Genomic DNA, 27,355 nt, shown 5'->3' on the forward strand with positions numbered 1-27,355 from the left:
CTTACTTATATCATTTTTATCATGATTACATGAGATGATTCCAGGTGTATATAGCAATTTGACAGTAAAAGGAACTGGTGGTATTATTTCTTATGGATAACACATGAATTTCCTACCTTAGCTCTAATCCATTAATATCTAATCAAGTCACTAGACTACAAACCCTGATTGAACGAAGGTGCTCTTGAGAGGCAAAGATAGAGAAAGTTTGTCCCATATTCTCTGGACACGCTGTCAGGGAGGGCCAGTCCTTGGAAAAAGACATCATCCTGGGAAAGGAGGAGGGTCAGTGAGCAGAAGACCCTCAACAAGATGGATTGATAAAGCATATCAGAGGTGGTGGGGACGGCACAGGCTGGGCAGGGTTCAGGTCTGTGTTCACAGGGTCACCACGGGTTGTAGTTGAATTGATGACACCTAACAACAACAATCACCACAATAACAGAACAGATTTAAAACAAATAGACGAAAACCCAAGTCCACTCCACGGGGTCCATTCCCACTCATGAGGTCCTCCAGAGGGTTCCTGAGGCTATAAATACTAACTGAAGCCGACTCTCTCACGGAGCAGCGGGTAGACTCATTCAAAGAGCCAATTCTTCAGTTGGTAGCCCAACACATAACACAGTATGCCACAGGGCTAGTTAAACATATCTTCTTCAATGTCTGGGCATCGGTCATGGTGTGACCCTTGTCGGAGGCCTCGGGGAGCATTTGATTCTGAGCACTGGTAGCAGGATGGGTCTCTCTGAGGAGAGTCTGATGGGAGGAAAGGCTGGAAGAAAGGCATTGAGATGCCAAAGGCTGGCTGTGCCCTTTTCACAGTTTCAAGAGCATCTCACGCTGTTCACTACCTGTAAGTAACCCCCTTGGGGAAGGCAGGCCACTGCCCAAGAACTGAAGCTCAGGATAATAGAACATCTCTCTTCAGTTCTAGAAAATCATACGGCTGAATGGAGTGGTGTCCTCAGGCCTCTTGCCAGGGAACCACCCCAGAAATCTACTGAGTCCCAGGGCCCGTCAAATAGTGACAAAATGCAAACCTGCATGCCCCGAGGACCGGGGAAGCCAGCATCTCCTTTCCCGCCCGGGTCTCCAGGTTCTCCCTGTGAAGAGGGACAAGATACGTCTACATGAGGGTGTTCTCAGAGTGTAAACCAGACACCGTCAACCGCATCTGCATGCATCACACAAAACAATACGGGGTTGTTGTCCTCAGGCTGCAGGCGGGGCGGCCACACCAGGGGAGCTGCTGCTCGTGGGGTCTCAGTGGACAGGCCACCTCAGTGAGGTGGGGTGACTGTAACACACACGGCCACCTCAGCAGCCTGGGGACCCGAACCCCACTCCCGGGCTCAAGGAGGAAGCACTGTCCTGTGGAAGAAAAATGGAGCTGTGCCTCATGGCCATCCATGGAAACCATCTGGCTGCTGAAAGACAGCAGATTTATTCATCAAGTGAAGGTCTGTGAATCAACTTCCTCAAAGGAGTCCAACCCCTCGGCAGCAGGGTGACTTGTGATTAGAGGGGCATTTACTGTGGGCACCAGGTCAACCTCAGTGTACGTGTAAGAGTTCCAACTTTGCAGGGAAAAGGAATGAAGGTTTACACAGGAAGGCTAGCCCCATCCTCCTTTAGAAAACACACACACACACACACTCTCTCTCTCTCTCTCTTCATTTTGGAGTTAGTTTTAGATATACAGAAAAGGCAGTTGCTAGAGTTCCCATATACCCCTTGCCTTCCTGGAAACCTGAGTAAGCAAGGGGTACACATCTGGGGTCATTACAGTTATGGGGTCCTTCTTGAAGCTGCCCAGAGCTGGAGCTGGCTTTTGGATACTTCCTTCCTCCATTTTTGTCCTTCTGTTTAAAAATTCCTTTCATTAATAATGACCTTCCCCTAACACAAATTTCATATTCAAATTTCTACACTATTTAAAATCTTCTAAAAATTTGACTATGTTAATATATGTTGTTGTTGTTGGTTGCTGTCAAGTTGAGGTCAACTCATAGTGACTCTATGAACAAAAGACCTAATGCCTTTCCATAGCTATGTTAATATAAAAAATTCAAATAACACTGTATTGGTTGCTGAACAAAGTCAGTTGCATTAATTTTCTTGTTCTTTATAAGCCATCCAAATAGAATTATTTTTTTCAAGTGCTGCCACCCAGGGTTTTCCAAATTTGTATTTTCTTAACACATTATTTTTCCTACCCAGAATTCCTCATACATTTTACATGGCTCATTGTCTAAAGCCTCCAGTCACAATCTATTTCCTCAGTGATGTTTCTTCCTCTAACTCTATGATATCACTTTAAGTCTTCCTTTCAGTCTACTACATACAGTGTAGGGAGTGCTGGTGGCTTAGTGGTTAGGACGTGTACTGCTAGCCCAAAGGAATGCAGTTCAAATCCACCAAGTGTTCTCCTCTCACATGATTAACTGCCTCTGAAAACACCCTGGAGGGTCAGACATGGATCGGTTCTGACTCGATGATACTTAACAACAATATATAATAGAGTTGTATTATATGTAATAACACAATAATAAAAAATATTATATAGAATAGCAATAATACAGCAGTCAAGAAATTTGAAAAATGTGTTGCACTGGGAAAATCTGCTGTAAAGCACCTCTCCACAGTGCTGGCAAAGATGTCAAAGATTATTATGTGTCTGATGCAAGTCATAGGCTTTTTAATTTGACTCGGTGACTTCGGCAATAGGCTTGAGTGTTTTGGAGACAGTGTGGATGGCACAGGACAGGACCAAGCATATGTTCATAGGGTCATTGTGAGTTGTACTCGACTTGATGCCACCTGACAACAACAACAAATACCTGATGTGGAGCTTTAGTCTAAAGGTGTTCTAAGCAAGGGTCGATAAGAATGGAGGAAAGAAGAGAGGCAGGAAAAGATAGAAGAGGGAAGAAAGGAAATGCAGGAGAGAAAGGGAAGAACAGTCCCCTTTCCTAGAGGCTTTTGGTTCATGTTGGGTGTAGCCCCTCATGAGGTTCTGCTGAACTGGAATCCCTGACTTCATCCTGGTCCACAGCCAGGTCCTTAGAAGCAGTTGGCTCTCGAAGAATGGGGTCATGGAGTAGGGGCAATGGATGGTTCTGCTGAAAGGACACTGGCTTATGGCAGCAGGCACACTTCTCTTTGGCAGAAAAGCTTCAACATTAGCAGGTGTGAGGAAGGTGACCTACTTTCTTTCCTTGGCTTCCGGAACGGCCTGGACTCCCCTCCTGTCCTGCGGGTCCTGGAGGTCCCTGAAACAAAGCAAGAATTCCAAATACAGCACAACACGGAGCAACTTTTCTCTGAATGCTTTGTGTCCGTCCTAAGAGGAAAATGAAGTGCAGATGCAAAAAGAGCTAGGGCAGGACTGATTCCTGCTCTGGAAAAAAGCACCCTAACTTCTATATAAAGACTAGCGAACAGAAGAACATGAACACGGTAATTCGTGCCAGATGTTGTGGAGATGCCATGTTCCTAGGGAGTTTTCTCTTCCAGAGAAATTCCCGTTTCTCACTGGTTTGCTGTTAGGGGCAGATGGGACCTAACCATCTAACATTTGATGAAGACATTAGATATGTCATTTGCTTTAAGCTTTCTTCTTGTTTTGAAAATAAGATTATTCTGTTCTCTCCCTCTCATTGTCATGAAGTTGGAGCCAACCTGCAGTAGACCCTCCGGTAGGTTTTCAGAGGCTGTAAAATTGCACAGGAAAAGACTGCCCATCTTTCACCCACAGAGAAACTGGTGGATTCAAACTGTTTCCTTTGGAATAGCAGCTCAATTATTTATCCACCATGGCACCAGAACTCCTTATTTTTGTATTAGAAAGCTCAAAATCTTTACTAAAAAAATAAGCATTTATAACAAAAGTTGGCCAAGGTGGTAGAAGATAAATATTCAGAAATAACGTATGCCCTAGCAAACATAAAAAAAGAAATGTAAATAAATTCCCCATTGCTAGTAAGAGAAAAGTTTAAAATACTAAGAATGAATTTCATAATAAGAAAGCTGGTAGAAGCTTACAGAATAAAATAACAAAAGGTAAGCAAATGGATGAATATGCTGTATCTTTGCATAAAAATACATTCGCTATAATAAAATACATCCCTCACAACATTTTAGAAGGTACATTATGTTGGATCAGTCTCAGACATGAACGCTTTAAAATCCCAGTTCAGAGAAACCCTCATGCCGTGCTAGACACAAGCACTGAGCTCAGACTTGTCCTTTGCGAGCCGGGCTCTGAGAAACACAAATCTCTTTGTTAAACAGGTCCTTGTGAGTCACTTCAACACCAGTGGGTTGAGTTAATTTTCACAGAGTTTTGTCATGGTTGTTATAATTTAAAAGTAAGTAAACCAACTTTGTGTAATAAGAATGATGCTTAGCAAATTGATAGTTTTGAAAGCAGGAGTGTCATCCACTTCCTAAACAACAAGCCTCTGGAAACTCTATGAACTTTGATAAATGTTGATAGTTGTAGAAGGGCTTCAGGCCTTTTGTTCATAGGGTTATTATGAGTTGTGCTTGACTCGAAGGCAATCAACAGCAACAACAACTAAAAAATGTTAACATTAAACTTTAAATCTTAAAAATAAATTAAAGATGCCATAATTTGTATATAGCACATCTCCTCTGGAAAGGATCATTGAACAATGAATTGATTACTAAGCAGTTAATAATGATCTTCACACAATGGCTCGTTTCTCCTGCCTCCCTTCTTTGTCTTAAAAGAGAATTCCAAGATTCTTCACTCTCACAGCTCTTGAACCTATTTCCTAGCTTTTTTCCTAACACTGGGTGAATCTATCTCCAAATGGCCTTGTCAACCAGTTGATATTTTTGCTTTTACTTGGCTTTCATTAGATACTCATCAAATTAATTTTCCCATTAACTTCTGTCACATCGAGTTAACCACCGAGTTCCAGGTACTCTGACTTTTTCTCTGTAACCTTCAGCATGTCTCCTTCTCCCTTCTGCCTCTTAAATTTCCACGCACCACAAAGTGAGAAAAGTCTGACCTTGATTTTCTCACTCCATCTCCCTTTCCTGAGTGAGAGCTCCACGGATTCCTGTATACGTCTACACACGAACTTAGAAATCGACTCACTGCTGGTCCAACGCCATCGGAGCCCAGCGAGCACAGGGAGATAGCACCTGGCCAACAGAAAGTTGCCTATCAAACCACCAGCTGCTCTATCAGAGAGAGACGTGTCAGTGGCGCTGTCAAAGATTTTCCATCTTGGCACAGTTTTACTCTGCCCAGTGTGGGTCATTGCGATTTGGACTGAAACCGAAGGCAGTAAGATTTGGAGTAATTCCAGGCATTCGGTTGGAAGCCAAATCCATATATTACAATGCCTACTAGATATCCCATAGGAATTAATTGTAAAAACCCTCCATTTTTCACCTGAACTGTATTTTTAGCCTCATATTCTGTTCCTCATGGAACACCACCATTTATTCCTGAAACCCAAGGCAGAAGCCTCTGAATCATCCTGACTCCTCCCTCTAGCTCACACTGAAAATATTGAAATTAAAATAGTCCCTATAGTTCTCAGCTGAATTAAACTCAGGTTTCTATGGTTCTCAGCTAAGTTAAACTCAGGAATTTTCCCATTGTCTCGAGTAAAGCCCCACACCCATGTATCCAGGGCAACAGTATTTCAAGAATGGCTAGCAGAAGGGCAGAGCAAACAAGCAGAAGTTGTTTCTCAACTGATAACCCATGTGCCTTTGTTTCCCGACTGATAACCAATGTATCTTGTGCTTTTCCACTGCTCTAGAGTTTGAACTCATTGTATACTTAAGAATTTGTGACACCACCCTATAGTTAAAGATCTATCTAACTGCTACATGTGCTACGTGACTGCCGCAAGTGCTACGGGCAAAAATGCTGTGTAAACCCTGAGCGAACACTGAACCAATGAATTCAAACTGTATTTTCATCACCCAATGAGAAGCTGATACCCAGTTGTATCCCCCTAAAGTGTATAAAAAAACCCAACTTTGTCTGCTCGCGGTTGGCTCCTTTATCTCTTGCCAGAGATAAGAGTCGGCCTGGAGCTCCGCAATAAACCTCTTATCTCTTGCTGTTGCATCAAGCCGGTGTCTTGGAGTCTTGGGTCTTCGCCGTCCACTCGGGACAGAAAAGGACCAGCGGTTCGGGGGTCCTTCAACACTTCAAAGCCAGTCAGTTACAAATCTCACAGATGCTGGTGTCTTCCTGCGTCCATCTCGTCTCCCATTCCCATTGCTACCACCTATTTTCAAAAAACTATGGGAAGTCAAATTTCATACTAAATATTTGTAATAAACCAAATGCTAGTTCAGGGTATGAGGGAGGCTGATACAAGCTGGAATTTACCCTGAAACACTAACGCAATCCTTAAATGTTTATGGGGTAGACACTAACATTTTATAAGATTCTTGCATTGTATTTGCTAACCCCTCCCTCCTGGGTCAAGCAGAGGATTTCAATAGAAAGAGCTTAGCTTCATTTGCATTGAATTCTCTTGGTGATTTGCTCCCGGGCAATTTTCAATAAAGGCCCAGGGATGGTAAGGTAAGTTCAGTGCTTCAGTTTGCTTCAGTTGAGAACTGTTGGCCTCCTGCTTCACTTCTTGTTTTCTCCTACATTTCTGGTGTTCTGTCTCATTGTTAACACTTATTAATATACTTTACCCTTGGTCTGCAGCAGAAACCAACAGCAGCAAGTTGATGGCCTGCACAGCCTCAAGTTCTTGCTCTCCCATGCCAACATCGAAAACCAAGCAGAAATGATCAGAACCAACCTTTTCAGGACTTGGAAACAGTAAAGTTTAACAGTAACTGAATGCTGAGTGAAGGAAGAAAAATCTCTGAAACTATGAAAAACCCAATTTCTATTTATTAAAAAAAAATTAAAAAGAATCATGAATATAAACACAGCCAAGGATTTAACCTCTATTGTGTCGATGGTAAGAAGATGTTGAGAACTTATTAAAATGCTTTTAAGAGAAAAATTAAAAAGCAACTTAACATTGTAGAAAAAAGCAAATAACCAATGGGTCAAAGAAGAAACCATGAAACAGATTAGAAAATACTTAGGAATGAAGGAAAATGAAAGTAATATATTAAAACCTATTGGATGTGATAAAGGCATTGCTAAGAGGGAACATTATGTCTGTAAATTACAAGAAGAAAGATGTCATCCATAGCTGAGCGTTACATCTCGAGATGTTCAGATTTAAGTAGACCAAACTAACTCAAAGAAACTATCAGGAAGGAAGTTAGGCTGAAGATGAGAGCAGAAATATGCAAAATACAAAACAGAAACAACAGCAAGACCAAAAGTTAGTTCATTGTGAAGGTCAATAAACTAGACAAAGCCTTTGCTAGAATGACAAAAGAAAAATAAAGATGATGCAAATAACTGAAATCAGAAATGAAATTACCACTAATCTTAAGGAAGAAGAAAAGGATCACAGGCACAATTATGTGTTAATAAAACAGAAAACCCACATGAAATGGACAAATCCCTAGAAACTTGCAAATGATCTAAACTGGACAGACTATTGAATGACCCAGAAAGCATTAAAAGGTGATGGAGAAAGTAGACAGAGTCACTGGACCACAAAGAATTGTCTGACACAGAAGTTAATGAAACATCTGCTTAAAAGGAAATAGAAGGAGGGATAAAAGGCTCTGAAGGAATTGGCAAAAAACAGGGCCCCAGGAATCGGCAGACCAATTGACATATTTCAGCAAACAGATGCTGCCCAGAACACGCTCACAGGTTCTACCAAGAAATCTGGAGGAAAACTAGCTGGCCAACTGACTGGAAGAGATTAATATCTGTTTACGTTAAAAAAAAAAAAGGTGATCCAAAAGAGCATGGAAATTATTGAACAGTACCACTAATATTATATACAAGCAAAATCTTGCTGAAGATTGTCCAAAGCCACCTGGAATAGTACATTGACAGACAACTATCAGAAATATAATCTGGGTTTAGAAGAGACCGTGTCAGTAGGGACATCAGTGTCAATGTCAGATGGATCTTGGCCAAAAACAGAGAGTACTAGAGGAATGTCTATCTGTGTTTTATTGACTATGCAAAGGCATTTGACTGTGTGAATCATAACAAATTGTGGCTAACCTTGAGGTGAAAGGGCATCCCAGAATACTTGATTGAGCTCATGTGAAACCAATACTTGGAATAGGAAGCAGTCATTAGAACAGAGCAAGGAAACACTGCATGGTTCAAGGTAGGAAAAGAATGTGTCAAGGAAGCATCCTGCTTCCATACCTTTTCAGTCTATATGCAGAACAGATAATTTGGGAGGGTGGACATTATGAGGAGAAATATGACTGCAGGATTGGAGGAAGACTCATCAATAACCTGTGTTGTGCAAATGACACAATTTTGCTGGCTAAAACTGATGAGGACCTGAAACATTTGAGGCAAACGGTCAAGAACAGTAGTCTTCAATATGGTTTCAACATCTAGAAGACAAAGATTCTAACCACTGGGCCAATTAACAGCACCATGATAGATGGAGAAGAGATTGAGGTTGTTAACAATTACAGCTTGCTCGGCTCCACACTCTTATCATCAGCAGTCAGAAAATCAAAAGACAAATTGCATTGGGAAAATCTGCTGTCAAGGACCTCTCTAGGGGGCTAAAAAAGCAATGATGTCAGTCTAGAGACTAAGGTGTACCTGACTCAGGGCAAGGTCTTTGCAATTAATTGCTATGCATCTGAGAGCTGGACAATAATTATGAATTACAGAAGAAGAATAGATGCCTTTGAGTTGTGGTGCTAGAGAAGAGTCTTGAACATATCAGGGATTGCAAAGAGAACAAACAGTTCCGTCCTGGAACGGGTGAAACCAAGCTGCTCCTTGAAGGTAAGGATTTTGAAGTTCTGTGTCACATATTAGGCAGAAAGGACCAGTTCTTGGAGAAGATTATCATGCTTGGAAGGATGGAGGGGCAGCACAAGAGAGGAAGACCCTGGATGAGACGGATTGGCACAGTAAATGGGCAATGGAGGTAGAGGTGTCAGAGACAGTGAGACTAGTTCAGAGTAGGGTAGGGCTCAGAGCTATTGTACCTAGGGTTGCTATGAGTCACAGGTGACTTGATGGCACATAACAACAGGAACAACAAACTGACCCAGGAAGAAATAGAAAATCTCAGTAGACCTATAACAAAGAGATTGGATCAGTAATGACAAACAAAACAACTTCCTAAAGGAAAAATTCTGGACCAGATGGCTTCAGGGATCTGAATTCTACCAGACAGTTAGATAAATTAAACCAATCCTTCTTAGATTCTTCTAAAACACATAAAAGAAGGAAATACTACCTAAGTCAATCATTGGGTCCAGCATTAAACTAATACCAAAGCCAGATGCCAGATACAGACATACAGACATCTCTCTCTCTCTCTCTCTCTCTCACACACACACACACAAATGCACAGACACACAGACCTTTATTTCTTGTGAATAGACTCAGTTAAACTCAGCTCATTGTTTAGTCAGAAGCTGGCCCTCCATTTGGTCTTCAGAGCTGTAAATCACATGGGAGGAGACTGCACAAACTTCTCCCCTCAGAGTCAATGGTGGATTCGAACACCAGGGAGGTGTGGCCTTTGGATTAATGGTGGGACTCTTGAGTCCACCCGCAGAATGTGTGTACTGTCTTCATGCACACACATGCACACACGCACAGCCCCGAACACTCAAGCTCACCGCCGTGGAGTGACCAGCTCAGAGCTGACCTCTAGCAGGCTTGCTGAGGCTGTGGGCTGCACGGGGAGAGATTGTCCATCTTCTTCCCCTGAGGTCACTGGTGGATTCAAACCACCTGCGAGGCACAGCCTCTGAGTTAGCACTGCAGCTTCCTATGGACTAAGCCAGGAGGCGGCCATGTAAAACACCTTTGCCCAACGACATGCTAGCAGACCCTATACAGACCAGAGTCCACACAATCCTAGCACCTCCAGTATATACGTGGAGATGGGACAACAAGGTAAAGAAAAGAAGGGAGCAAAAGAAGAGAAAAGAACACATTTCCTCACAGATATGCCCTCCTTTTGTTGTGCCACACACTGCGTTTCTTTTATAGGCTAGCCATATGTATGGCTAGATTAGCACGTTTGATTTATGCAGAGAGCTCCTAACACTGCATAAGTTAATAGGTTTTCAAAACACTGTCAACAGAAATCACGTCCCTTTTTCTAAATGTGCATCCTAAGAAAGCCCATTCCTGGAACTCACTCCTGCTTTTCCACTCAAGAGGCTGGTGCTCACGTGCCGTAAACCCCGGTGAAGCCGACGGGTTTACATGTCCAGGAAAGCACAACACACTTTTGTTGTATATCTGATCCTATTAGTCTCTTGCGGTTTGCTTTTGAAAATAGCAGAGTGAGACCCCATTCATCACATTCCACATGTAGAAAACACCACGTACTTTTAGGCAGTTGTCACGATGTGGACCAGAGCATTTCAAGAAAAAGCAAGGGGAAAAAAGAAAAATCACACTTTCCAGCCCGAGACACAGAAGAGGTGCCTTCTAACGCATGCTGGCAATGCCAGGAGGTCGAATGATTTATGACTGTGGCCAGCCAGCCAAGGCCGCACTGAAGAGGCTCACTTGCAGAGATGCCCTGTAAGGCCAGGGGACTTGTCTGAGTAACAGCCACTCGGCTACGACTGTGGATTCTAGATCAAGGCCTCTGGATTTTAATCCATCCACATCTCATCAGTATATGTAAACAGATGAAATCCTTGCCCAGTGTATGTTTTCCTTGGCTTCTGCTGCTTCCACCCCCCAACGTCCCCGCCAGGTCCCAAATTGCAATGCCAGTGCGCTTTTAAAGATTTGGGGATGTGAACACAAAATAACTGTTTGCGTTAATTTAGCTCTACCATGAAATTGAAAAAGAAGTTGCCATGCTTTCAGAAGGAACACATTAATCAAAACAAGAAACTAATGGCCCCATAAGGAGTAATTAATATGCTTTGAAGTCCTGTGTCATGAGATAAAAGCTTATGCAAATGCTTTCTTTAGTATTTTGATGATGAACACAGCCACTTAAGCATTGGGTCCTTGCCCGGTTTAACTAATGGACGCATGTTATAGATTCCCTTTTCCTCCTGTCAGCAAGAATACAAGTCCCTGACTGGGTCTCATTGGTTAATTTACAGGTTCATTTTTCATTTGGTGAGCTCTGCCCTGTGCCAAGGGCGCTCTGGTGGCCGAGTGCCAACCAAATGCACATGTTCTGAGTCTACCAGCTGCTCTGTCCAGGCCTGAAGGTCTGCTGGAGGGTTAGCTACGAGTCGGTTCAGACTCCATGGCATGTAACAACCACCACCAGCGTGTGCCAACCACTGCATTTCTGAGCTTTGCATATGGTGTGAAAAAAGATGAAGTCCTGGTCCTCATGGAGTTGACCATGCAGAGAGGGAGAGAGAAAAGCACCTTCTGTCACCATCTGGGACTCGCGATGCAGCAGCATCACCCGGGAAGTTGATGGGAAATGCAGGCCTTACCTCAGATCTCAGAAAACTCCTACTCATGCCATAGAGCCCTAGGACACACAGAGCGACCTCCATTGGTTTGCAAGGCTGTCAGTCACATTGGAGGGTACTGCCCACCCCTCTCCAGCAGGACAGCTGGAGGAGCTGAACCGTCAGAGGACATATGGCCTTTGGGTCAACAGCACAACTCTGTGCTGATCCGACCACTAGAGCTCCCCATGCCAGAGCTACAGGATCAGAATGTGCATTTTAGCAAATGTCCCAGGTGACTACAGTTGGAGAAGTGCTGCTGTCAGATAGTCATCTGGGGGCCTAATAAAACTGCCAGGGGGACCTTTTAAAACTTAGTGATGTGGTGTCCTCCAGAGACTCAGAGTTAAGTCTCGGAGGATCCCAGGAATGCTTTCTGGGCTCCTCAGCATGTTCTAGTGAGCTCTGGTGGCCTAGAGGGTAAAAGGTTGTACTGCCAAACCAAAGGCAGATGGTTCAAATCCACCATCTTCTCCTTGGGAGAAAGGTGGGCAATCTCCCAAGAAATTTACAGTCTCTGAAAACCCACTGAGGGTCAGCTCCGTGTCAGCTCTGAGTTAAAGAAAATGAGCCGAGTGGGTTCTGATGTGCAACCAGTGTCGAAGACCTCCACATCGGGGATATCAACGACATACAATGTGATGGCGTTTAGGAGAAATGTTTAACAGAATAGTTGCAGTTTATCTCAGCAAAGAGAATGAAAAACCACATCCCACCTCCGATGTGGCCACGTCAATGCTCTGCAAGGTGGTGGCTAGAATTTGGTGTGGTCACTAAATTGAGTTCTGAAGTCAATCTTACCATCTCCTGTAGGTTCCCAGACAGTCAATAACTCCATCTGGAGGAAAGAAATCCCAAAGACATTCCTATTAAGACCAAGGTTGAACCTCGATACAGTCACTTTCTCTTTCATCACATACCTGGGGACCTTTAATTCCAGGGCTTCCTTTTTCTCCTTTAACACCAGCATCTCCTCTTGGACCCTACATGAAACAGAACCAAGAGTTTACTTTCTCCCTCAGAGACAAGACTTTATTGATGACTTAGACATTAAACATGAAAATGCTATGGTAATGGCATGGACAGAAGTTGAAAACGTCCAAACTGCTGCTTGTTCTGTTTGATTTGCTGATTCCTCCTCATCTGTTCAAACATTTGATGGCTCAATCGGACACGTAAGTGGGTGGGCCTTTGCAGTTGAAATGACTGGGTCTTAGAAGAAATATGGAAGAGTTAACTTTTTCAGTACTACTTTCCAATGACCCTATGCATCAGAATCTGCAAATTCCCACTGGAATATAACAAACCAAGATGCTCCAAGACATAAATCTGAAAGCAGGACATTTAGGTGGACTTGCAGGTCAATAGCTGCCCTGAGGATGGGTCATAACAAGATGAGATCTGTGGCGAGGTAGAATTTAATGGCCAGGTTTCCAAGGCTGAGAGCCCTGCTCTTCAGAAGTCGTGTTGCCTATGAACTCTGACTTCGATTTGTTATTCAAAGCAATCTCCACGCTGTGTTTGGGTTTTGCATTACCCTTTAAAATAGATCATGGGGAAGAGTAAGGATCTATGCATTGGAGGGAAGGGTGGCCTTGCTTGCTTGTAGCACTTCTTGTTTAGCACACAATACCTAACCTAACCTATTTAAATTCTTCCCTACAAGCCCAGCCTCTCCTTGTTGCAGCTGGCAAGTAACAACAAGGAACAAATAACAGAACCAGAGAGAGACAGAGGCCCAAGAGAAAAGTGTTTACTGCTCTGAAATCGTGGTAAATGTGGCCAATTTTTTTTTTTGATGTGAAGGATATGTTGCCCAACTTTCAAGCACCTGCCAATATAATACAATTACTTATGTTTTCTAAAACTATGTGAACAAAATTTTGAAAAATAACAGAACCCACTGGTTGTCATGCACATGTCAAACAACACAATTATTCCTCAAGTATTTAAAACAAAAAGCTGGGGAGGGGAAAAAATGTTTCCTTTGTGGCTTGATGCTCTCTCCTGTCAACCATTTCTGGGGCCTCCTTTTCCTTCTGACTTATTGTTTTAGGCTACATCCTGCCCTCTCTGGCACTTGCCTCCTTTTTTCTTAGGAGATCAGGGTAAAGAGCCAACCATGGCTTGTTCCCTGTGAAGGAAAAAGTTCTCCAGGCATCTCCCAGGAGAAGTGAACTAGAAAAAATGGGCCGAGGGCCACGCTGTAGCTCTCCCCGCTGAAGTCCGCAGCTGCACGCAGAGCAATTCTTTCCTAGAGCAGAGCCACCTTTCAGAGCATCCAGCTCCGCAGCTCTAAGCTCTTACTGCTAAATGGGCCAAGTTCTCAGGCCTGTGGCTTCACATTTTCAAGGTCACCCTGGAAGACTCGAGCCAGGGCCAAGTTGACAAGAAGTTCGTTCTTTAATCCCTTGCCTGGCGATAACGAAGAGCAGGGAGTCTGCAGGTTGAGCTGGGCTCACTCTTTTCACTGTGTACGAACCCACATTCACTTTAAACATCGGTCATTTTGCACAGGCTTACTATTAGGGTTTCCAAGAGAGAAGGCAAAGTGTTCTGTGTTTTCAGATTCTTATTAGTCCTAAGAGGTACCTGAGGCCCCTTTAGACCCAGTGAGCCTTCCAGTCCATCTGGACCCCCCACTCCTCTTTGACCCTGCGGGGAGAAGGAATCAATGAGTTAGTGCTGGTTCCTCATGCTTTTTCTTCCTTTATATGTGAGATTACAATTATTTTTTAAAATCACTATGATAACACGATTTTCTAAAAAAATAAGGTAAAATACAAAGAAGAAAATGAAAATATCCCAAGATCCAGTCAAGCAGAGCTAACTAAAGTTAGTATGTTGGTTAACTAGTCTTTATGTATGCACATCCACAGACACATTTTTCATTTTCTATAAAATTTATACTATATTATACTTATAGTGACATCTACTCCTTACTCGCAGACTAGCTTATTATCTGGCAGTTCTCTTTTACAACAATAGAACAAAGTCCAGTATGTGGCTATTTTGCATATGAATGATGTATACCTGGCAATAATGAACCCTGAGAAGTGAGGCGAAGTGACACTGGCTATGCTGGTTAGCTGGCTAGGCCATGATTCTCAGCGGTTTGGCCTTTCTGTCAGTTGGCATTTACTTAATGATAGTTTTCTTCCATTTCGTATAACACCGTTATTGCATAATGATGTGGTCTTTGGCATCTAACCATGTTAAGTGAGAAGTGGGCATACATCAGCTAATGGGTAGTTCCTGGGTCTGAAAGGTTTACAAGCAGCCACCTAAGGTGCAACGCTTGAGTTCTCTTTGTCCAGAATGAAGAAAAGAGAAGAGAAACAAAGATGCATGGAAACAATCAGTACAAAGGGCTGATGCGACGAGAATGTCTACCGCCACGAGCCTGAGACCAGAAGGCCTGGACGGGGCCCTGTGGCGACGAGAATGTCTACCGCCACGAGCCTGAGACCAGAAGGCCTGGACGGGGCCCAGCTGCCACAGCTCTGAAAGGGACCACAGGGGAAGGTTTCAGACAGAATAGGGGAAATGTGGGACAAAATCCAAAGCTGTAAAAATTACCAGGCGTGTCAGTCGGTAGAGACTGGTGGAACACCAGCACCGTGGCTCTCAGTCACCCTTCAGCTACGGATCTAAGCTCATCCCTGTGTCCAGTTTGGCTCGAAAGAAAAGACAAGCCTATAAGGAGGGGTGTGGACACCACAGAGATCTAATGCTTCAGATCAACCAACCACACGAGAGAAACACACACACACACACACACACACACACACACACAAGCATTTGCCCACCAGTAAAGCTCTGGAGGTGGGAAGGGGTAGGACAGAAAATTAAGTAAACACAATATCAGAACCACAGAAGGAAATGCAAAGTTACACTGGAGGTATTGTAATTAATACCATAGCACAAAACATGCATGAATAGTTGAATGAAAAACCAATTTTCTCTATAAACTTTTACTCATATCACACACACACACACACACACACACACACACACTGCCTAATATTAGCCTTACAATATCTATGATATCCTACTGTAATCTGTCATTCCTTTGCAGGTAAGACTGTATTTTCCCAAATAGTGTTTAAACTGTTGTGTTGTTTTTGCTTTTTTTTAAATATGGAGTTTTATTTACTATCATGTGGTTTTGAAAGTGCGTTCATTATTTGTCCTGAGAGCATTTTTAATCAGAAGGTGTGTTTCTTCAATTTTATGAAATTCTAAGTCATTCATTATTCTAGCACAAATACTACAGGTTAACTGAGCATGCATAATCAGGTTATGAATTTTATATTCTTTTGGTATAATTATCTTTTTTAGCAAAAAAAAATCTAGAATACCTAATTTGAATTAGAATTTTATTGTACTTTCTTGGTTTATATGAAGTTTTATTTAAACGGTAAAAAATGATTTGGAGTTAATTAAGCAGAAATCTGAAGGTGAGGTCACTTATTAGGTTATGAGAGCTTGTACCTGAGATAAAAAAAGTCAAATTTAACAATAATTGGGCTAAGTACTATCGCTGATCAATAATTTTTATGGTATCTGATAGACATCTCCAAACTTTTCCACAATTTTATTCCATAGCCAACATCATCATGAAGCTAAAGGAAATTAGCTTTGAAAAAGCCTTTCTTCTGGTTCATTGATAAGTCACTGACTACCCTCTAGAGTTCGGGGGAGGGGTAGAAACAAAGGCTTTTACCTGTAGCCCTTGGGGTCCCCTTTGACCACGTGCTGCCTGAAATAGAAGAAAGGGGAAATATCATTAACTCTGAAAAACAGCTTTTTAAAAAGGAATTAAATGGATTCAAATTAGCAACCGACACCCGAAGGCTCTGGCATATAAATAACTCCCACATAGCGCTTAAAATATTCAGTTATTTTCTGCACCATGAAAGCAAAATCTCCCTCTGTATCCGAGGGCAATGGGTAATTGAAATAATTGAGACTGAATCCCAAAGACACTCCTGAGAGCAGACTGTGGCCAATAATTTCCCCTTCACCGTTCTTTTAGGAGAGCTGTTCACGAACTGAAAAATGGGCTGATTTGAATTTTATTTCCCCCCTTTTTTTCTCCCCCACTCCCTGGCACCATGAAGTATGCCAGAAATCAGGAGGGCAGAGGCCAAAGGGCAGGAAGCCAGAGGAAAAATTGAGAACTGACTCTGTGAATGTTATTATAACTTAAGCTCAGAAACTAAAGACAGCCAAACTTTCATTCCACCTCCCCCCAAAAAACCAAATAATATACATCTCCCTTTAGTTTTGCCAACAGTATACTGCACTGGACAAACGTTACAAAGCCAAGAGGCCACTTCAAGGAGTCACATATATCTGACCCAAACCACGGTATTTTCAATGGCTCATATGCTGGTGAAAGCTGGGTAACAAACAGAGAAGACTGAAGAAGAATGGCTGTTGACTGATGTTGGCCCTCAACTGGAAACGTAACCCAGAGGGCCAGCAGGAGGAGTCCATCGGTCCTGGAAGAAGAAAACGTTCCTCAGGAGCGAGGTGGGCGTGATGTGTTATCAGGAGCCGAGGGTCGGTGAAGAGAGGACCCTCAACAAGATGAGTGGACTTGTTTCAAGGAGGTGGATGGTTATTGAAAAAAAGAAAAACCTTCAACGAAACAGTTTACCACGGTCGTTACGACAATGGGTACAAACAGCGTCAACTGTGAGGACAGCATGAAAACATTGAAATTAAAATAGTCCCTATAGTTCTCAGCTGAATTAAACTCAAGTTTCTATAGTTCTCAGCTAAGTTAAACTCAGGAATTTTTAAAGCCCCACACCCAGGTATCCAGGGCAACAGTATTTCAAGAATAGCTAGCAGAAGGGCAGAGCAAACAAGCAAAGATTGTTTCTCAACTGATAACCCATGTGCCTTTGTTTCCCGACTGATAACCAATGTATCTTGTGCTTTTCCACTGCTCTAGAGTTTGAACTCATTGTATACTTAAGAATTTGTGACACCACCATATAGTTAAAAATCTATCTAACTGCTACATGTGCTACATGACTGCCGCAAGTGCTACGTGCAAAAATGCTGTGTAAACCCCGAGCGAACACTGAACCAATGAATTCAAACTGTGCTTTCATCACCCAATGAGAAGCTGATACTCAGTTGTATCCCCCTAAAGTGTATAAAAAAACCCAACTTTGTCTGCTCGCGGTCTGTCGGCTCCTCTATCTCTTGCCAGAGATAAGAGTCGGCCTGGAGCTCCGCAATAAACCTCTTATCTCTTGCTGTTGCATCAAGACGGTGTCTTGGAGTCTTGGGTCTTCGCCGTCCACTCGGGACAGAACAGGACCAGCGGTTCGGGCGTCCTTCAAGCACAGGACGGGGCAGTTTTGATCCACTCCAGTCAGGGTCACTATGAGTCTCACTGACCGGACAAGGACACTAGATGACTCGGGATGCAGAAATGAAGGAGACATCCCGAGGATTTGAAAGTGCTCTCTCTCTCTCTCTCTCTCTGTATATACCGAGGACATACACAAGCTCACTATTTCTATGTGTAGAAATCTTCTGTGCCATCAGCAGCCTCTGAAAACCCTCTGGAGGGTGAGCTACGGGTCAGCTCTGACTGAGGGCCCACAACGACATGTATGATTCAGTGACCCTGTCCGCATTCTCTACATCTTCCCTCTCCACCCTCCTTTCCTGAGCTATTCTTCCCCTTTTAGCACAGACTCATTGTCTGCTGTTCTCTCCCACATCTTTTGAGCTGCTCTGGTTAATTTCATCCCATGTGGGTAGATTTTAAAAGTGCACAATAGTTAAGGTAGACACCTTCTTTACTACATAGTAGAATTGATTGTTTGGCCTAAGAAGACTACTGGGAAGCTTTGTTTGTTTGTTTTAGTCTAAAAAAATGATTACTCAGAATAATAGTGTCAAATGTTCATCCTAGAAAATCTAGAATCCATGAGAATTTGACACTTTGTTCTGTAGTTGGTTCCTTTAGATGAGGATTCCCCCACAGAGTCTGATCAAGCTCTTCAAACATGACTGTCGGGCACCATCCAGTCCTTCTACTCTCCCAGCAAAGGAGCCAGGTGGTCATTCGCCAAGATTCCTGACCTCCCCTGCTCCTCATGCTGTTGTTCCCAGTCCTCAGAGATCAGTTCTTACGCTGGGGTTGCTACTTATACGCTTTTAAGAGCCCTAGCCTTTTACCAAAAAATAGGAGGTGGGACAGGGTAGTAGGCCCGTTGATGGAGGGGTCCCATGAGACCATGACCTCAACCTCCAAATGAAGGACTCACATGAGGTGTTTAGTCATAAACAAGAAGCCTGAGAAGCTGCCTTTCACTCTGGTCACTGTTGTGAATAGGCCTACCACACAACCCTTGATGATTCAACACTTTACAAGTTTTATTTCACTCTGGTCACTGTTGTGAATAGATCTATCACACAACCCTTGATGATTCAACACTTTACAAGTTTTATTTCACTCTGGTCACTGTTGTGAATAGATCTATCACACAACCCTTGACGATTCGATGCTTTAAGTTTACAATTTACTGATGACAATGACACTGATCAGTTGTAAAACCCTTGTCTTAATCAGTTTGGCTTTTCTGTCAGTATTAATCTACTTACCCAGCTCTTACGCCTCTTGCTTTGCTGATTTTTAGTGCCCATCGGTCAGCGTGGATGCATGGTGACAACCGAGTGAAGCCATGCCAGCTCCTCGGCCATCCTCAGAACCTTTGTTGTGTCTAAGCTGTGTGTCCATCTCTCTTGGAGGGTCTTCCTTTCTTTCCATCACTGACTCCACCATGAATGCTGCCCCCCAGACACCGTGATGATGCATGGGTTGAAGTCTTGCCACTTCACTTCTTCCCGACTTAATCCTACCTGGTTGCCACCGGCATCATCTGTGACTGGAGGTTGTGACAATTCTTTCTCTATTTCTAATTTCTTTTGCCGTTTTTTGGTAAGTTTTACAAAAGAGGATGAACATAAATTTACTTTTCCATCTTTTACTGAAAATCTTTGGGTGCATCACATTTGGCACCTCAGGGTCACAATGATAGCTTGTCTCTGGAAACCCTATGAACTTGGAGAAATGAAGAAAGTTCACAGGATCGCTATGAGTCGCCTATGACTCCACAGCATTTAATAATGACAACAACGGAAAATCTAGTTTTATTCCTAAATGACATTTCTGAATCTATAACCAAAGGCAAGGGTCGTATTTATTACGAGCTGTATAGCTTGAAGAATCCATAGAGTTGTGATATGCACCATTAGAGAGGCCGTAACTTCTGTAAAACAAATCATCGTACCCACTCACATGCAGGGTTTCCTGAAGGATACTCCTTAAACTGGAGGAGTTGTAGGACAGCTTCACCTTTTCAAAATGGTTTTTTTAAGGAGTTTTTAGGAGTGGCATCCACTTCCTAAACAACATGCCTCCAGAAACTCTATAAACTCTGATGAACGTCGATGTTGTAGAGGGGCCTTTTGTTCATAGAGTTGCTATGAGTCATGCTCGACTCAAAGGCAGTCAACAGCAACAACAACAACAACAACCTCTTATTAATATGTATGAGCACTTGAAACAACAACCTGAACCCTGCCTCTCCTACACCATCTTCATCGCCACCATTGTGGTCGTCACTGTGTCAACTCATACAACCCAAGGTCTTCTTCTGCAGATCCTCTATGTTTCCTGGTGTGAAGTCTTTTTCCAAGGACTGAGCTCTCCTGGCAACGTGCTCAAAGCATGTGAGATGAAGTTTCACCATCCTTGCTTCTAAGGAGCATACTTTCTTGTTCTTTTGTCAGTCCGTAGGATTTCAGCGGTTTTCTCCACTGCCACAATCCAAAGACCGCAACTCTTCTGCCATTTTTATTCTTGTCTAACATCCAGATGCATAGAAAGCCATCAAAAGAAACCATGGTTTGGATCAGGTGCACCTTAGTCTTTATACTGACATCTTTGCTCTTTAGCAGTTTAAAGATGTCTTTGCCAGCACATTTGTGCATCTTTATCTACAGATGCAATAAAACATTAGTAAAGAGCTCTTCCAGAAATCAACTTGAATATATTGAAAATATTATTTCTGTTATTTCCCTGTTCTGTACACTGAAAAGAGGAGAGATATGTGTTTCAAACACAAAGGCTTTTTCTTGGTGAGGCACAAATGGTGCATTCAGGGACCTTCTGCTCAGAAAACACAATGCAGAATAAACTTAATATACCAAACTAGTTTCTAATTGTGCTCAATTTTAAAACATTTATCTTTTGTATATAGGAAGCTGAGGGAAAATGTAGAGATTTCTAGTTAATAAACTAAAGAAGGAGAGAGAAAAACTTGTAAAATGAGAAATGTTATTGTTGTTGATTGCCTTCGAGTCAAGCATGACTCAAAACCCCTCAACAACTATCAACAATTATAAAAATCAAAAACACAGGTCCCGTTTAGAGACAGACACAGGCATTTAAGTATATTCCATTAATGCTACCTTTTAAAAATTATTGAATGATAATTTTCTTTCTTAATCTCTGTGAATTTCCAAGTGGCCAAGCAAAATTACATTTTTTTTAAAGGACTTGTGGGAAAAAAAAAAAGGACTTCTGCAAAACTAGCAACCAACACATCAAGCAAACAAAAACTCAAAGGCTTTGGTCAGTCTCCTCGTCTTGGCCTCTGCTGTGTCTACATGCCAACTGTCGGTTCCCTCAGGAGTCACAGCTGGCGGAGGAACGGCGCTTGAACTTGGCACAGCCTCACTGGCATCCTCAGTTGGCTGGGCTTGGATCATGCTTCTAGTTGGCTGCTGTTTGCTTCACTTTGCCCAGCGTTGCTTCCTGGCTGATAATCATCCCCACAGCCACTTTCCTGTCCTCACTTCGCAGGCTTTCCCCCATGTCCTTGGCCAGCCCTGTTCTGAGAGGTCTAAGTCAGCTTCTCCAAGGTGGGGAACTCCCAAGTGGTACCATCCTGCGTCCAATCCACTCAGTATAACTACCTCAACATGAAATAGGTTCCCAGGGAAGGAAGGGGGTATTTTTGTCTAGAAAGATTCTTACCATCTTTTTCCTGGAGCCTGGTGTTCCAGGGGGGCCTGGCCAGCCTCTTGTACCCTGTGAAAACAAGCAGATGTGTGAGAGTTATGACACAGCACTGAAACATAAAAGGGAGGACAGAAAAGCAAACACCAACGAGAGGGTTCTTTTCGCCTTGGGCTACGGCATCGCTCCCAGGGTCAGAGACCACATTTCCATTCGGATTATGAAGAACGGCAAGACACACATGTTCCCAGCGTGGTTTCTTCTGTTCATGTCCTCTGTCTAATTTGGGTTTGGGGTACATGTCACAGAGCATTGGTATTGACTACACGTTGTGTTGAACAGGTGAGGTGCTCGCTGACACACGGCCTGTGCCAGGTTACTACCATTTGGCAAACTGGGGCAGATAAACAGCCTTTTGAATACAGTCACAGGATAGACATAAGCTTTCCCAAGACATAAAAGAATGAGGGACATACATTAAGTTTACGATAAGACTTATTTCTGCTGCATTAACAGTGGTGCACAGTGACTCAACGCTCATGATGTGAGGAAGCAGTCACCGAATCCTCTCTAGAACCTTCACAAGTGCCCTCTTCATCCTACACTTCAGATGAGAAAATTCAAGTTTGCTGTTAGAGGCTCCGGGGTATAGAGCTAGGCAGAGGGAGGGGACCTAATCTGTTACCAAGCAAAGCTCTTTCTACTATATCATCATACTTCCCTCAGTGGAATCGTTGAGAGGACTTACTCTTTCAGAAGATGCACAGAAACATATTTTTTTTTGACAAATAATGATTTTTTCACAAATGCTGTTGTTTTTCATAAATATGGGGGAGGAAAAAAAAAAACCACCCAACTAGGTGAGAGTGATCAAATTTTGAGCTGCAAGATTCACGAGATTAAACCTAAGAGACAGACCTCTCAGGTGTGAATTATCCAGCCCTCGTGGATGGACACACCGTCTATGACACACTGACTTCCCACAGAAGTGGCTTTCAGGATGGCAGAAAGCCAAAGCTCTCTGATTATTAGCCCATTTCTGTCAGATAGCTCGACATTTGAACTTAGATTTTCAGTGGATGGACCATCTCCTCCTGTGTGATTCTCTGCCTCTGAAAACCCACTGGAGGGTCAGCTATGGGTCAGGTCTGACTTGATGGCAAACAACAACATGCACTTATGAAGACTTCAGGGAGGTGGTTTGATGAAGCCATCGATTGCAAATTTAAAGGAAAAAAGAAGATGATTTTTGAATCCCAGAGTAACCTGTGTAAAATATCTATTTGCTCTAGAAATAATTTTTATATATTAAATATCTCTTTTGGGGAGCTCTGGTGGCCTAGTGGTAAGATTCTGTGCTGTTAATCCCAAAGACATGTGGTTTGAATCCATCAGCTGCTCTGTGGGAGAAAGATGGGCAATCTCTTCCTATGTGATTTACTGATTGAAAAACTACTGGAGGGTTGGCTATGAGTCGGCAAGAAACAAGAAGGAAAAGTCTATGTAGTATGATTCAAAATTCTTTATCCTGCAATTCATAATCAACACTAACTACTTCAGCTTCATAAGTTCCGCATTTTACAAGTCTACGTTCAAGAGAGAAAGGCCCTTAATAATCTGGATTGACACAGGGATTCAACACTGGGCCTGAACAAGGCAGAGATTGGGAGGAGGGGAAGGGCAGGGCAAGGTTTTGATTTATAGGAGCGCTATGAGCTGCTACGTGTCATGCTCGACACCTGACAACAACCACAACAACTGGATAGCACGTAACCAGAAACCCTCAGGTGCCCACATAATTACTTGTTTTCCGAGTTCTCCTTTCAAGCCTTTGGGTCCCTGTATGGCATTGTCAAATCCAGGAACTCCCTAAAAGTAAACAATAAAGAGAAAAATTTAACAGGTTTTAAATATCTCTCCTTAAATATGTAACTTATGCAGACCATGTGTTGTCATCTCAAAGGAAGTTGCCAAGAGAAGTTGAACCCATTTGACAGCAGAAGTGGGCTGCGATCCTGAGATCCCTGTGGGCTGACAGCTGCTTTTTCTCTGTCTGGAGAGGCATGGAGAGCCCCTCTGTGACAGAAAGAGCCCAGGGAAGCACAGTGACAATCCTTATCCTGTGGACGGAGATGCCTGTCTCGCTCTGTCACCTCTTCTCCTGGTGCCCCTCCTTTTTCTTGGGGGGCCCAGGCATTTGAATGGTTGAAGGTCTGCAGGTTTTACTCTCATCTGTCCTTGGGAGAAAGAGAGTCTGCCGAGGGTTCCTCCACGGTGACATGAACACACTGAGCGACACAGAGGATTTAGTCGTCACCTTCTTCCTCCTCCTCTGGGCATTTCGGATGTCTTCTTTCCCTGCCTACTCATGTCTACTTTCCTGTCTTCGTCTGCCCCTCATCCCTGAAATCTCGAGTCTTCCCAACATCCATTCAAATATTCCAGCAGGAACTCACTGAAGACAAGACACACTCCTAGGGAAACGGAAGGCTTTCTGCCCTGGATGGTTGGGGTCTCAGGTAAAGTCTTGTCTCCATGCTGCCAAGAAAATCTCGCCCAATCCCGTCAACCGTATCATCATCCCAGGGAATTGAGAGGGACAGCAATTACCCAGTTGTGAGGAGTGCCACCTGCCTGGCCGTGTGGCTGATGGCAGCTCAGACGACCTTTGTCGATCAATAAGTAATTTGCCACCACCAGCAGGGATATACGATGGCTCCAGATGCTTCGTGAGCTATTGAACTAATGGCTTCTGCTCTTACAGAGCTCAGAGGCTAAAGAGTGGAAAATGGGCTTGGAATTTAGTTTATAAGAACATTACTGAAGCTTACGTAAAATGTAATTATTTCTTTACATGATATACAAAAAGCCAACAATGATTATAACACGTCCCTTCTCCTAAATTTTAAATATTGGTTGGTTAAGATCTTCAAGTGTGGTAGACTAAACTTATGATTAGAAAATAGCATTTTGGTGAGAAAAGCAGGTCAGAAGTTAGTATTATAAGGTCTAGAACTTTATTCTATTGGATGTATAATGTCCTTGTTATAGTTCAACTCGATAAACTATTTGATTAAAGAAGTGACATAAAAAAAGTGACGTATCAGCCATTTTCTGGAACAGAACAACCTAATTTACATATGAGCCAGGTGCTTCGTTAATCTGACTATGAATCGGTCCTGCCTTTCTATGCCTGTGCGTCTGGATGAAAGACGTTCCTTTAATACAAAGAAATAATTTCACATGCGTTTCCGAGACAAAATTGTTTCAGAACGAAGGCCTTTATAGCCTCTATAAATCAACCGGATAATTGATCTGGCTCAGTTTACCCTAACTTTACGTGGAATTTACTTCTCCGATCAAATGAGAGTTTGCAAAAACCATACCTAAACTAGTTTCCACATGATAAAAAATCTTTTCTGAGGGGCTTACAGTTTTCAGGAATTTGTGCCATTTGCACATTCCTGTGACAAACCTGATCATGTGTGTGTCCCGTGAATGTCTGCCAGTGTTTACTCCATAAAGTTTGCCCTCCCAAGTTTTTCCTGCAATAGTAACCCACAAAACCCGCATGTAAAAAAGTGCAGAGCTGCCCGAGATTTGAGACCTATCTGCTCAAGGAGGTGGGAAGCACGGCTGCGCAGACAACGCTGTCAGAGGAGAGCTCTGCACGGAGATGCTCCGGTGATGGACTCCCTGGGCATCTGAAGGCCAGAGCTCATTTCTTTGTCATTTAAAATGGAAAACAACGCAGCCCCCACCTTTTGACCTCCCTCCGTTCTTTTGAGTGTGTTAAATGAGCACACGTTCTAGAGCAGAGCCCGTAGGGCAATTTTTGATCAAAGTAAATGCAAACTGCAGAGCAATACCTCAAAACATACAACCCCAAACAAACTCGAAACCGACACTGGACATGGATGACTGAAAAGCCTTTGACTTGAACTCTTATTTCTTAATTGTTCTTACTTTGGGGTAGATTCTGGCTCTAGAACTCGGTAGCCTAGTGGTAAGGAGCTACACTGGAAACCTGACAGCATGTGGTTCGAATCCACCAGATGGGTATTGTCCTTCTGTGTGATTTACTCCTTCTGAAAACCCTGTGGAAGGTCAGATGTGGGTCAGTCCTGACTTGACTGCACACACGACAACAACAACAACAACAACAACAACAACAACGTCAACAATACTCTGGTTCTAAATTAGATAGCGTTTGACGTTACCTGAAGACTTTAAGGGTGTTTGGCTATTTCCAGAAGATATAACTTTGTAAATAACGTCTTCAAGTACAAATTCCTTTGCTTTTAAGTTATAGTCAATGCATACTTCTAACCTCTGTGTTGGTCAATTGGCATGAAATTCTTTTCTGTGTTCCACAGACTATAACAGTGGCTCAGGCCATGTGTTTCCGGGTTGCCCCACAGCCCATAAACACTTGACATTCTAAGTCAGCCTTCTGATAATTCGTGTGTGATTGGCACGCTGCTTTCCTACACGCTGGTGGGAATGTGAGTACAAACTCTTTGGAAAACTGTCTGGTTGTACATAGTTAAGCCAAATAGATGCGTAAACATTATGATCCAGAAATGCATTCCATAGTTTGAGGTGAACTCAGAAGGCAGACAACTCAGGAACAGGAATCCTTTCATAGTCTGAGGCCCAAGGGCATTTCTGAACAGATACTCTCAGATAACACAGTGCAAATGACGTAAACGGCTTCTCCCCACCCAGACCCCTCAGTGAAATGAAGAGGCCCCAACAGGCACTTGCTTCTAAAACTCTTTGCCTGTGACGGTTATACATTCAGGATGGCTGTTGTGCCATCTTTAAATGAGGACATCTGTCTGAGCCGCACTCTTGGTTCATGGTTGGCTGTTAACTGAAAGGTTGTAAGTTCAACTCCAACTACCAGCTCTGCGGAAGACAGGCTTGGTGAGGCCTCCATGAGGAGGACTCCGTCGGGGGTCACAAAGGTCCTCCTGAGTTAGAACTGATTCACGACAGGGGAGTGTTGTTTTCACACATCACAGCACTAATGGGAGCTTGGCCACCTTGACTGACAGGCCGCTTCCCTCAGGTACTCACAGGGTCGCCTCGCAGGCCCTTTGCTCCGTGATCACCGGGCATCCCGCTCTCTCCTGGGCTGCCCTAGAATGGACACAAGCCACAGTAAGAACGGGACATGGCTTTTCACTAAGCTAATAAAAATCATCAAATCAACGAAACCAGCATCAAACCCCCCAAAGACCATCCAACTCCCAAGGACCCGCCCTCAGATTTCTCAGGTTTGAGTCTCAGTGGGAGCAGATGGGCATTTTTCTTCTCTGAAGAATTCAGGGGATGCAAACTGGTAACCTTCAATTAACAGCCTGACCCGCAACGCACTCTATACACCAGCGCGCCTTCAAATGAACAAAGAGCGTCTCTATTTCCTGCTCTAAAGAATTAAACATTTTCCTCTTTAAGAGTAATTAATTTTGAACTGGTAAGAACAGCCCAAATTAGTTTCAGGCATCATCTGAATCATTTAAGAGTGACCTCAGTTACTGGCCACAGTGGTGAACTCTATGATGTAGACACATCTGTCTTCTTGTTTAATTATTACAACTAATTTTTTTTATGACTCACAGATGGCTTATTCGCTTTCTTCTAATGAGAGGCAGCTGCAATCTGGAAAATTAGTCCACTTGCCCAAGGTGGTTGTGTCAACTA

General features: G+C 43.1%; 1 protein-coding gene across 1 annotated transcript in view; it reads right to left on the reverse strand.

The window, feature by feature from the left end:
- COL6A6 (collagen, type VI, alpha 6) overlaps positions 1–27,355 on the reverse strand; it is a 118,629-nt gene that overhangs the window by 42,886 nt on the left and 48,388 nt on the right. The window contains exons 17-24 of the mRNA XM_006883397.1: positions 26,729–26,791; positions 23,450–23,515; positions 21,665–21,718; positions 16,316–16,351; positions 14,182–14,244; positions 12,510–12,572; positions 3,213–3,275; positions 1,044–1,106 (exon numbers count right to left, since the gene is read on the reverse strand). Coding sequence (XP_006883459.1) covers positions 1,044–1,106; positions 3,213–3,275; positions 12,510–12,572; positions 14,182–14,244; positions 16,316–16,351; positions 21,665–21,718; positions 23,450–23,515; positions 26,729–26,791 — 471 coding nt within the window. The remainder of the gene's footprint in view (positions 1–1,043; positions 1,107–3,212; positions 3,276–12,509; positions 12,573–14,181; positions 14,245–16,315; positions 16,352–21,664; positions 21,719–23,449; positions 23,516–26,728; positions 26,792–27,355) is intronic.

Source organism: Elephantulus edwardii, unplaced genomic scaffold (genome assembly GCF_000299155.1).
Source record: "Elephantulus edwardii isolate Elephantulus edwardi_28Jun2011 unplaced genomic scaffold, EleEdw1.0 scaffold00027, whole genome shotgun sequence".
Lineage (NCBI taxonomy): Eukaryota > Metazoa > Chordata > Mammalia > Macroscelidea > Macroscelididae > Elephantulus > Elephantulus edwardii.